The sequence below is a fragment of the Lactuca saligna genome, chromosome 6 (genome assembly GCF_052625555.1).
Source record: "Lactuca saligna cultivar CGN05327 chromosome 6, ASM5262555v1, whole genome shotgun sequence".
NCBI classification, from domain to species: domain Eukaryota; kingdom Viridiplantae; phylum Streptophyta; class Magnoliopsida; order Asterales; family Asteraceae; genus Lactuca; species Lactuca saligna.
In genome coordinates this window covers 64,132,890-64,144,860 of record NC_136422.1, presented here as the reverse complement: position 1 = coordinate 64,144,860, position 11,971 = coordinate 64,132,890, and the positions used below count along the sequence as shown (strand labels likewise).

The 11,971-nt window shown below is 35.7% G+C and overlaps 3 protein-coding genes across 4 annotated transcripts; 2 read left to right on the top strand and 1 right to left on the bottom strand.

Moving 5' to 3' along the window:
- The first annotated feature begins 571 nt into the window (after positions 1-571).
- LOC145001172 (uncharacterized) lies at positions 572-3,601 on the top strand. The gene is made up of 11 exons (XM_078960527.1): positions 572-1,069; positions 1,291-1,385; positions 1,466-1,523; positions 1,610-1,804; positions 1,914-1,993; positions 2,069-2,151; positions 2,450-2,501; positions 2,877-2,945; positions 3,040-3,126; positions 3,205-3,266; positions 3,362-3,601. Exons 1-11 carry the CDS (start codon positions 952-954, stop codon positions 3,450-3,452), a joined length of 990 nt encoding a protein of 329 aa, XP_078816653.1. The 5' UTR covers positions 572-951; the 3' UTR covers positions 3,453-3,601.
- Positions 3,602-3,961: 360 nt separating this feature from the next.
- On the top strand, positions 3,962-6,271 carry LOC145000634 (uncharacterized). The gene is made up of 7 exons (XM_078959896.1): positions 3,962-4,361; positions 4,509-4,720; positions 4,797-5,078; positions 5,171-5,444; positions 5,521-5,744; positions 5,832-5,868; positions 6,061-6,271. Exons 1-7 carry the CDS (start codon positions 4,004-4,006, stop codon positions 6,177-6,179), a joined length of 1,506 nt encoding a protein of 501 aa, XP_078816022.1. The 5' UTR covers positions 3,962-4,003; the 3' UTR covers positions 6,180-6,271.
- Positions 6,272-6,348: 77 nt separating this feature from the next.
- On the bottom strand, positions 6,349-11,743 carry LOC145000633 (clathrin interactor EPSIN 3-like). 2 transcript variants are annotated; one of them, XM_078959894.1, is made up of 12 exons: positions 11,441-11,743; positions 10,513-10,600; positions 10,271-10,402; positions 10,097-10,175; positions 9,913-9,996; positions 9,691-9,836; positions 9,419-9,622; positions 9,272-9,313; positions 9,085-9,168; positions 8,615-8,987; positions 7,106-8,519; positions 6,349-6,994 (listed from the first exon to the last, which is right to left on the bottom strand). In XM_078959894.1, exons 2-12 carry the CDS (start codon positions 10,533-10,535, stop codon positions 6,636-6,638), a joined length of 2,940 nt encoding a protein of 979 aa, XP_078816020.1. In that variant the 5' UTR covers positions 10,536-10,600; positions 11,441-11,743; the 3' UTR covers positions 6,349-6,635. The 2 variants fall into 2 exon arrangements, with proteins under 2 accessions (XP_078816020.1, XP_078816021.1); XM_078959895.1 differs by having other exon boundaries at positions 9,419-9,619.
- Positions 11,744-11,971: the final 228 nt, after the last annotated feature.

Sequence of the window (11,971 nt, the reverse complement as noted above, 5' to 3'; positions counted from 1 at the left end):
AATATCCAAAATTTTGGATACAAAATCGGATATCAATATCTATTTTTGGAAATTTTCGGATATACGGTTATGAACACCCCTATTTAGTGGATTATGTGGAATTTATGCCTTCAACCATGCTCAATCCCACAAATTATTAGCAAGATTTTTTTGGTAGCTAATTAGACGTAAAAATTACTTTGTAAAGAAATACTTTTGTTCGCAAAACAATATTGAACTTCAACTTGGTAATGTGTATTTGCTAGTTAGCGAACATGTTTTTGGGAGGATTATAGTTGTTTTTTTATGAGTAAAATTTTAATGGTTATCTAAAAAAATAATGCGAACCTTTATTGTATTTTTATGAATAACTACAATATTTTTTTGTTAATGTCATATTTTATTAAATTTAAAATCCAATATCACGGGTTACCACCAACAGAAGCAGATTGGATTTATCTAAAAGATTTAATTAAATATTACATATAAAATAAATAAATTGCCAACATGCACAAAAAGATGAGAAAAAAGTATATATACTTGAAAAAGATCTCCGAGGCAAATTCGGTCATTCCGTTTTCCACCGATTAAGAATACGAACAACAAACAGTCCTAAACCCTCCCTAACCTCTTCACAAAACCCTCTTTCTTCTTTAAGAATCCTTTTCATTCTCCACTCTTTCCTTCAAATCGTTCTCAATATATAATTGAAACAGACTTTTTTTTTCTTCTCTTTCTTTTGCATTTTGCATTATGCATTAAATCCAACAATAAATTCTTAGGTGGTATTTAATTTCCTTACGTAAGGTCAAATTTTTGTTTTCTTCCCATCCTTTTACACTCATTCATAAACATTTGTCGATTTCAAAAGCAACAGGAATGGGGAATTTGTGATTTGGGCCTTCTGGGTTTCTTGAATTCGTTGTTTTTCGCAAGTATTCTAAGATTCTTAAAGGGTTTTGATATCGAATCATGGTGTCTTTTAAGGGTCTTTTTACAAAGAAGACATTGTTCGCCCTTTTTCTCGGACAGATTCTCTCCCTTTTTATCACTTCAACTGGGTTTACATCATCTGAGCTTGCTAGAAGAGGTTTGCGTTTTCGTCAATTATTTTAGCTTACTTTGTAACTATTCTACTAAAAACAAATAAAATTAACTCTCTTATTATATATGGCTGTTTTATATCGCATGGTTAGCATCCCAATGAACTGAATAACATAAACGTTGGGTGAATCAATTTTCTAGGTATAGTACTTGTATAATTGATTGTAATATAGTTTCTAATTTATGTTGTTTTATGTAATAACTTAGGAATCAATGCACCAACATCACAGTCTTTAGCAAACTATGTGTTGCTAGCGATTGTTTATGGTGGGATTTTGATTTTCAGGAGACATGAGATGAAGGTTAGTAATTAAACCTTCAATCCATCTTTCTTCTCATATCGTAACTTTTTATTAAAGTTTATTGGTTTATAACGTTACAGGCAAAATGGTATTATTACTTACTTCTTGGACTTATAGACGTAGAAGCAAATTATCTTGGTAAGTTTATAAAAAACGATATAATGTTTAATAATTTCTTACAAATTAACCATGCTTAATTTAATAAAAAAATATATATTGAGCAGTGGTGAAGGCATATCAATACACATCATTAACGAGTGTTATGCTGTTGGATTGTTGGTCAATCCCATCAGTCATAATCCTGACGTGGCTCTTCTTGAAAACAAACTACAAATTCAAGAAAATTGCGGGTGTTGTCATTTGTGTTGCGGGTCTTGTGCTTGTTATTTTTTCAGATGTGCATGCAGCAGATCGTTCACGTGAGCATATATTTAGCATTTTACTTTCAAATTTTTTTAGATGAAAATATGATACATGATTTAGGATTTTATGTTTGTTTTTTTAAACTTTTTTTATGTGTATGCTTAGAGAGTGGGAGCAATCCTATTAAAGGGGATTTGTTGGTTATTGCTGGAGCTACACTTTATGCTGTGTGCAATGTTAGTGAGGTGAGCAAAAACAATTGTCATTTATGCAAGAAATAGCAATGTTATGCATACACTTACTGAAAAACCCTTGTGCAGGAGTTTTTTGTGAAAACAGCTGATCGAGTTGAACTCATGGCAATGTTGGGTCTCTTTGGTGCCATTTTCAGTGGTATTCAAATGTATCCTTCTTTTATATGCAACATTTTGTTTAAAATAGTTTAAAGGGTTACTACATTTATTTTATAGAGAGCTTCTAAGCCATAAAAAAAACACCTATTCACTTGACATTTGACACCCGATTCTTTTTGTTTTTTGTTGTGTTTTTTTCCCATTTACTGTTGCTTACATATAAATTATTTTTAAAATATATTTGACCAAATGAGGGCATTTTTGAGGAATTGGAAGGAAAAATAATACCACTTTGATCTTGTTTGTATATTTTTTACATTATTTTGTGGTCTTTAACAATGTCTATAGAAGCGTACTTGAGCGTGAGGAACTAAAATCCATCCATTGGTCATCAGGAGCGGTACTCTTTCTCTCTCTTCTATCTCTCTCTCTCTCACACACACACACTAATCGTGTGTCTGTGTGTGTGATTGTACTTTGTGTGTGTGATTGTACTTTCATCTATAGATTTATCCTACAAGGGGATAAATGCAATAGTAAAGTATTTCCATTTATTTGTGTATTATTACAACATCCTACGTTCATTTTCTTTTTGTGAGCATTTTACTTCAAGATTTTTTTTGTATGACAATGCTATATAATTGGGTAGATTTATAGACGATAATGTAATAGAAATAATGGAAGTAGGATGTTGTAATAATCAAATTAATGGAATTAACCTACAAAAAAGGATTTCAAACACCTCTATTAAATACATGTTGTTTGTTTTTCTTAGGTGCTTCCTTATGCTGGATTTGCAGCAGCAATGTTTCTATTTTACTCAGGTGTGCCAATCCTGTTAAAGGTGAGACCTTGCAACATTCTTTATACATCTTTCTAGTTATGGAAATTTTAAGAACTCTATGATTGAAGTTTGTTTTTGTTGGTATAAAATGCAGATTAGTGGGTCCACAATGCTAAATCTGTCTTTGTTGACGTCAGACATGTGGTCAGTTTTGATACGTATCTTTGTGTATCATGAAAAGGTTTGTAAAGAATATCGAGTTTAATTTTTTTTTGTTTAGTTTTTTTAAAACGAAGCTGACATTGTCACATATCGTCAGGTCGATTGGATGTACTTTTTAGCTTTTGCTGCTGTTGCTGTTGGGCTTGTTGTTTATTCAGCGTATGTTTTTTTTTTTCATCATCTTTTGGGCTTAATAGAAAAAGCAAAATGAAACCCATCATGACCTTTTTTTTTTTTTTTTTTTTTTTTTGCAGATTTGATAAAGAAGATGACAAAAGCCATGGTGGTGATGCTACTAATGAGTTGGAACAAAGCAAACATGGTGATGAGGAAGCTGGTGTATAAGAGATTTGATATGACAATTTTTTTATTTTATTTTATTTTTTTAGTTTGAAGAAAAATTAGACAGATCTCTCTTAATTGTGAACAATCTCAGTTTTTTTTTTCGTAAGGATATTGTACAATCGATGAAAATGCTATCTTTGGTTTTGAAATTTTGTAGTTTTAATGTTTGAAGCTATTTTTTAATGTAGGTTGACCATGAAATCTATTTATAACTTCATTCGAAGAGTATGAGAATTTTTTATCCTTTCGTTTTTTTTTTTTTCAGTCTTTAACTTTTTTTTCCTTCTGTTTTTTCATACTCAATAAGTATTTTTAAATAATCTCGTCTATTCTGAGATTCTTCTTTTTGTTCAATTAAATCTAGAATGAATTTTTGAACCATATACTAATTTTTGTAACATTTCACAAGATTTATGACCAAATTAAAAATAAAGTGTAAACTCTACCAAGTATTGTCATTTAGCAATAGTTTATGGGGGTTTTATATAAAATGAGTTCATAAGTAAAACAAGCCAACGGAATCTTGCCAGTCTCCAACCCCCAAACACAGCATGAACCTCTCCTCCTCCGTATGTCGCCACCACGCTCCTCCCTCATCGCCGGAGAACTTAATTTCTAATTTTAAAGGTTTTACACTTCCTAGCTACCCGAGTAATCCGATTCTAACCAAGAAAAACATTGGATATGATAATCTTCGGAAATCACGGCCTTCAGTCCACTCCAATTCCATCATCGTTAGTTCTTATGGAGGAGACAGAAAAGCCTACGACGCCACTTCAGACTCTTCTCCGGCGAAGAAGCTACGACAACTACTTGATTCTCCTGGAATTCATCAAGGCCCTGCTTGTTTCAATGCTCTCAGCGCCAAGCTTGTAGAGAGAGCTGGCTTTCAGTTCTGCTTCACGACTGGTACCTTTCTCATAATCATTTGTAAAATTTCGATTCAGGCATCCTTTTTGGGCATATGCTTCAAAGAGAATGGTGAAAACTGGTTTTAATGTGCAAACTCGTCTAATCAATCCTATAAATTTTGCTTTTGATGGATTCTCTCGCTAGGTTTTGGAATATCGGCTGCTCGATTAGGCTTGCCAGATACCGGACTAATATCTTATGGAGAAATGGTGGAGCAAGGACAACAAATTACAGAAGCTGTATCCATTCCAGTGATCGGCGATGGTGATAACGGATATGGAAACGCCATGAACATGAAGCGAACTGTTAAGGGATACATCAAAGCAGGATTTGCAGGAATAATTCTCGAAGATCAGGTTCGTTTCTTCACATCAACTATCATTATATTCATCTGTAGGTCCTACAGATTGCTGATAATGCTCAAACTGCAAGGTATCCCCAAAAGCTTGTGGTCATACACAAGGAAGGAAAGTGGTATCTAGAGAAGAAGCTGTGATGAAGATAAAAGCAGCTGTTGATGCTCGGAAAGAGAGTGGTTGTGACATTGTTATTGTAGCAAGAACAGATTCACGTCAAGCATTATCCTTAGAAGAAGCTCTTTGGAGATCAAGAGCTTTTGCTGATGCAGGAGCTGATGTACTTTTCATTGATGCACTTGCTTCAAAAGAAGAGATGAAAGCATTCTGTGAAATCTCTCCTGGAGTTCCTAAAATGGTTAGCAATCTTGTTTCTGATCCTTAACATAAAAAAGCTATAACTTTAAGGATTCTTAACTTTTTTTCTTTTTTGTTCTGATTCTTGTGTAGGCTAATATGCTTGAAGGTGGAGGGAAAACACCAATACTGACTCCTTTAGAACTTGAGGAGATAGGATATAAACTTATAGCTTATCCTCTTTCCTTGTTGGGAGTATCCATTCGTGCCATGGATGATGCATTGGTGGCTATTAAGGGAGGGCGTGTGCCTTCTCCTGCAAGCATGCCATCATTTGAAGAAGTCAAAGAAATCTTGGGTTTCAACACCTATTATGAAGAAGAAAAACTTTATGCTACTAAGAACACTCAACCTGTGTGGCAAACAGGTTGGTGAAGAACCTCACTTTTCAGAAGGGTTTTTTTGCTTGTTTGAGTGATTGATTTTGGTTATGTGTTTGCCAGGTGGCGGAAATCCGTATGGTATTAGAAGATGGGGTCAAGATGATAAAGAGCAGATAGGTGAAGGTGAAGAAGCATCGAAGCCTGTTGTTGAACTGATGAATCCAGATATGTATAAGTATGGTGGAGGAGGTTCAAGTGATCCTTTCTCAGGGATCTGGTCTCGTTCTTTGAGAGTCAAAATCACTGGGCGAGATGGCTTTGAGAAACTTGATATCCGAATTCCTGTATGTCATTTCTTTTAAGTGAAAAAAAAAATAGTAATGAAAGAGGTAATTCAGGGACTAATGTTAGTGAATGTATGATGTTTTCAGGCTGGTTTTCTGGATGGCATCACGAATATCATCCCAGGTATCATTTCTCTGACAAGACATTATGGCTTTATAGTGTATTTGACATGCATTAGATACAAACTATGTCAATTCGACAAAAAAAAAAAAAAAATTGCAACTTTTTGTCCCACACAAAAAGATTAAACTTGTTATTGAAAATATGCCTAAAAAGTTTGTCTAATCCTATTCAATCATTGATTTTGTCATATAGCTTTGGGAGGAGTAAACATAAAGGCATTGTTAGATGATGTATCATTTGAAGTGGGAGGAAAGCTGTTGCTAGATTTTAAAGATTCAATGGGTGACAGGATTCAAGTCTTTCTGGAGTAAAATATGTTTATTCTTCTTTTAAATAACAACTTTTTTTATCACAATTTTTTGCAACTTATTGATAATAAGCTAAATTACTTACTTAGTATACACATATTGTTTGCTCTTAGTTTGGTTGGGAAATACACATACATTTATACAAAAAGAGAAGAAAGTTGGAGGATGAATATAATTAAAAACAATGACGAATCCTAATGTTTATTGTTTGCAACTAGGCATTACATGGTTCAAGAATCAACAAGAAACCAAAAAAAAATGTTTTAAATGTATAAAAAAGATGCAACCTGAGACTAGCTGTCCTTGATGGTATACAGAAAGGCGAAAGCTATATGTAAGGAGACAAAAACCTCAATAAAAATGAACATTACAAGAAAAGAAACTCGTAACAAAATTACAAAGTGAAAAAATTCTTATATATCACAATAACATAATGGGGTTGGGGTATGGCTGAAAATCTTATCTGTAACCACCATAAGGTTGCTGAGCATATCCAGCAGCACCTCTACCCATCATCGGATTATTATAATTTGCAGGAGGATACCCTTGCTGCATCTGAAATCCTTGACCCATATTCTGAGGAGGCATAGGGTTCATTCCCATGGGATGGTTAAAGCCAGTGGGTGCAGCCATCATGGGGTTTGGTGTGGGTCTTAGCACACCTGCAGCAGCACGTCCCATTCCAGAACCAGAACCCATGGCCTTGCCCATGGAGACATTTGAAATGACAGGGGTTTGGCTTGGTTTTTCCATCCTCTTTTCCTTACGGTTTATGGCCTCAAAGTCGATTCCAATGTCGGATAATGGGTTTGTTTTAGCTGCACACATGCATAATAAGTACACAACTAACTAGTAAGTATCTAATAGTAATATTAAGTGATATGTTTGACTCTAGAATGACTAGGAGATAAAATGGTGAAGTTACTTACCTCCAGATATGTTCAAGTTGACAAGGCCTCGGTTCAATGTATCAGCCCAGACTGTTGATTTGGTCTCAAACTTTTTATCCGTTGGTTGTTGGGGTACTAGAGCAAGAGCACCTGTTGAAGTAGTCAGAGCTGGTTGCTGTTGTGGTTGTTGTTGTTGATAGAAATTTGAAGGGTTGTATTGTGGGGCAGGTGTAGGCGTAGGTGTGACTTGTGATAAGGGCGCCATTGAAGCGGAAGAAGTGTGTGGCTGGAAACCCCCAAACAAGTTATTTGACTGAGCATGACCATTGGAATTGGTAAACCCTGGTTGTGGCTGTGAGACATTTGGCTGAGCAAGTTGACCCTTTGAAGGAAAACCACCAACACCAAGAGATGCATTTTGGCCACCCTGAGCCACAAAACCAGGCTGCAATAGAGACTGGCTGCCCTGAGCTTGAGCTTGAGCTTGCAACATCAATTGGCCACCCTGTGATGGAAAACCAGACTGGCCGCCCTGAGCTGGAAAACCAGGCTGCAACACAGATTGACCATTGGCCCCTGCCCCTGCCCCTGAGACACTGACACTACCCAACTGAGAAGAAAAACCACCATTTTGGCTGCTGCTTTGGGGTACAGACTGGCCACCCTGACCTGGAAAGCCTGGTTGTGATGCATATTGACCACCCTGACCTGGATAACCTGGTTGTGATGCATATTGACCACCTTGAGCTGGAAAACTTGGCTGTGGTATAGACTGTTGCCCACCTTGGACTTGGAAAGCTGACTGTGGCATAATAGACTGCTGGCCACCTGGAAGTTGAAAAGCTGCTGACTGTGGCATAGACTGCTGGACACCTGGACTTTGAAAAGCTGACTGGTAGCCACCTGGAAGTTGAAAAGCTGCTGACTGTGGCATAGGCTGCTGCTGCTGCTGGACACCTGGAAGTTGAGAAGCTGACTGTGGCATAGACTGGTGTCCACCTGGAAGTTGAAAAGCTGACTGTGGCATAGGCTGCTGCTGCTGGACACCTTGAGATGGAAAAGCTGGGGGTGGCATAGATTGGGCAGCTTGAGGTTGAAAAGGTTGACCACCTTGACTCTGGGATGAAAAAGTAGGTGGTTGGCCAAATGGGGTTGAAAAACTCGAAGGAAATGTGGTCTGGTTAGGTTGTGCTGAAAAACTAGGTGGTTGACCATTTTGAGAAGGAAAAGCAGTTTGTGAGGGTCCAGTTGGAGGCAGTATATCAGCTAAAATGTCAACAGTTGAATCAAAATCAAAAGTATCCCCAAATCCCCCTGACCCTGACATTGGGTCAACTGAAAATGATGGTGGTTCAGCAGTTGTAGCAAAGGGTGATGTTGATGGTTGAGCCGAAAATCCATCAGTAGAAGGAACAGCTTTAAAAGGACCATCACCAAACGGATCATCAAATGCCTACAACGCATAAAGAGTGTACATTTACAATAATAAGCAAACTATCAATGTGTGTGTGTAGACTGTAGAATCCAGCTTTTAAGACACTCACACACCTGACTTGTCGATGAGGTGTCGAAGGTGAGATAAGGATTGGTATTATTTGCTGGAGGATGAACTTCAGTGGTTATAGATGAAGTAGATGTCACAAGAGCCAATGCATTTAAAGAAGAGAAAGACTCCGATAGAGAACCAAATAAATCCTCCATCTCTCCACCACCTGATGCTTGTGGGGCAAGGGGAGGAGGAGGAGCAGGAGCAGCACCACGGGGATCAAAAAAGTCAAACCCGTCGTTTTCATTGTTGACTGTCACTGCAGGTGGTGGCGGCGTAGTGGTAGCTGGAGGTGGTGGAGCAGCTGCTGCCGGAATTTCTTGATGGTTAATGTTCACCTGAGGTGATGCTGTTGCAGTTGCAGTTTCTCCATCCCTTCAAATGCTTATAAGTTAGACTAGATTCAATTATTATAAATATATTACAAATTACAAGTAAATAAATCTTTTGACTTATTAATTAATTAATTTACCTCTTGGTATCAACAGGGCTATGACCATTACTTACAGCATCTTCATAACCAACATTTTGTCCAGATAACTTTGGTTCAATCCCCCTTCTCTCACCACCAAAAAAAGAAAATTTTAATTCAATGTATATTACAAGGGTATTTTGGTCTTTTTAATCAAAAAGCAGATTCCTTCCACCCTCTAAATTACCTTCCATCCGGAGAAGCATCCTCAACTCTAGCACTGCTTCCTCTGCAATGAATATAAAACTATAAATATAAATAACTATCATTTTTCAAGCAATAATAAAAAAAAAAATCAATGAAAGCACGCTGCTATAATTAGAAAGTGGTATACCTTGAAGAACGATGACCATCATCTTCAAATGATCGTTCCCTCTCTCTATCAGAGCTTTGACTTCTTGTGCCATAATCACCATCATTGCTTCTACTTCTTCCATGATATTCATCATCACCCCATTCTCTTTCTCTCCCATAACCATTACCATCTTCTTCTCTATTACCAAAACGCCCTTCATCTCCCGATGTATTATGCAATCTACTTCAAAAGGTTAAAAAAGTCATTCCACTATCTAATAAGAATCACTAAGATATGGTTTCACTACTCACTTTTTCCTACTGGCATTTGCCTTCTCTCTTGCTTCTTGTAGTTTCTCTTTATCATTCACAAGAGCAACAAGAATCTGAGACTTCTTCCTTATATTGCTCCCTTGATCCCTCCCCGCTGAATCGATATATTGAAAAGAAGCCAACGCCTATTAAAAAATAAAAAACATTAACATATAAAAAAGAAACTTACAAATAATAAAGTTAAAAGGAATAAAAACATACAGTAATTTGGTTTGCATGTTCTCTGATATCTTCAATGACACGTTCCGACCCATTTATTACCAAATACTCAAGAACCGTTAAACCCTGGTATAGAAAACAAAATTACTTAGAATGACAAAACTACCCTTGACATAAAATTATGAGATGTTGGAATAATTTACACAGGAAGGGTAGAGTTGTAAACCTTGAACACGTGGCGCCAGTTCTTTCCAGTATCACTGAGGCGCTTCCAAACTACTGACATGATCATTTGGTATTCATGGCTGAATAAAATAAGAAAAGTGGTTTCATTTGGGCACTAAATAATCTTTTTTTTTGTTTTGTTTTAAAACTTTAAAGGAAAATAAGGATGCCATACTAGTTTCTTGAAGCCTGTGCAATATCAATAAGATGAGTTCCATGAGGACCCCATGGCTCGTTGCTTGTAGCATCAAGAACCTTTTGTTCTATTGAAGGAACTTTAAGAACTTTCTTATTTACTCCTCTCTTACTGCAATGAAAAAGGATCAAATTCATATGAACAATCATGATTGACATAGATAATTGTGATTTGTATAAATAACCATGGTTCACATGAAGGATAAATCTTTTATTGCTTACATGTCCCTGAATGCCTTCTTCATTTTCACCTAGAAGAGCACTAACCCTCTTCAAGTGAAGCACACACTCGAAGAGTATTCAAGTCCAGCTGGAAAAAGGAGACCAAAAATAATGTTTAAGTGACAATGATAAATGGGTAATAGAAGTGAATATTGATATTTAAGTAACAATGCAAAATGGGTAAAAAAATTTCAAAGTACAATGCTCTAATGGGAAGAAATGAAAGTAAAATGCAAAAATAAACAAATAAATGAAAGTATGTTCACTAATCACTATGTTGCCATTCCTTGCATTTAACCTTAAACAAAATAAGGTTAAAATAATGGCATATAAGTTATTGACAACCAGGTTTGTTGTGATTTGTATCAAACTTGTTATATAATCCTCTAAATAATCGAATAATTATAAGCAAAAATGGGATACATGAACACTAAAAACTTATTTAGGCGACATGATTTGTAAAATTCTGTAGCACCAAAACTCAAATGTCTAAAAAGATTGCCTTAAAGCCTAAAGATGAAGGACAGAGTTACAGAACCAAAAGAAAATAAAGATCGACATATAGTCTTTAACAGTTCCTTAATTATGATGACAAAACCGAATCGAAATGCAAAAAAGAATAACAGCCATTAAATACACCAATTACATAACTTCACACATCTAGTTAATCCTCACGACTACAAATCAAAACAGCAAAACCTTCAATCAGGAGAACAAAAAAAAAAAAAAAAAAAAAAAAAAAAAAAAAAAAAACCCTAACTAATCACAATGACGTATGAGCTAAACACACATCCAATTACATAACAAAAATTACGAACAAATACGAATCAGAAGTCTACAATACAAAACAAGATCTAGTCAATCGAGAAAATTGAAACTAAACTAACACAGATCAGAAAAGTGATTTTTCGAAGAAAAGGCATCGTACCTGATCGAACTGAAGATGGCAGATCTGATAAACTGGTATCTTATAGTAAAAGATGAATCGAAAGATAAAAAAGATGAAGAACGGATGGTCGATTGTAATATAAAACACTCAAAACTCAAGATTTATTTCTGTTTTTTGTTGAAAAAATTGAACGAAAATGATATAGTAAACAGAGAAAGGGTTTGGTCTTTCCTTTTTGTTTCTCTGTCAACAACAATTAAGGGAAGGCGTAAAACTTAAAAGATGAGAATTGAGATTTGAGAAGAGACAGCGCACCTTAGCGCGGAGAATTTCTGGGATACATGTATTAGTATTACTATTTATTTCCCTTTTACTTTTCTTCCTTTTTTTTTTCAAAATTTCGAGACTTTTATTCATTAAAAAGAAATCAAACTATTTTTTTGTATATTTAATAATATTCCAGTATGTTAATTTGTAGCTGGCATGTAGAAGTCTTTGTTGGGTGTTATGTCAAAATTATTCTAAACACACATGGCCGTCAAAGGTCATGGGTGGTGTCACAAGAAGATT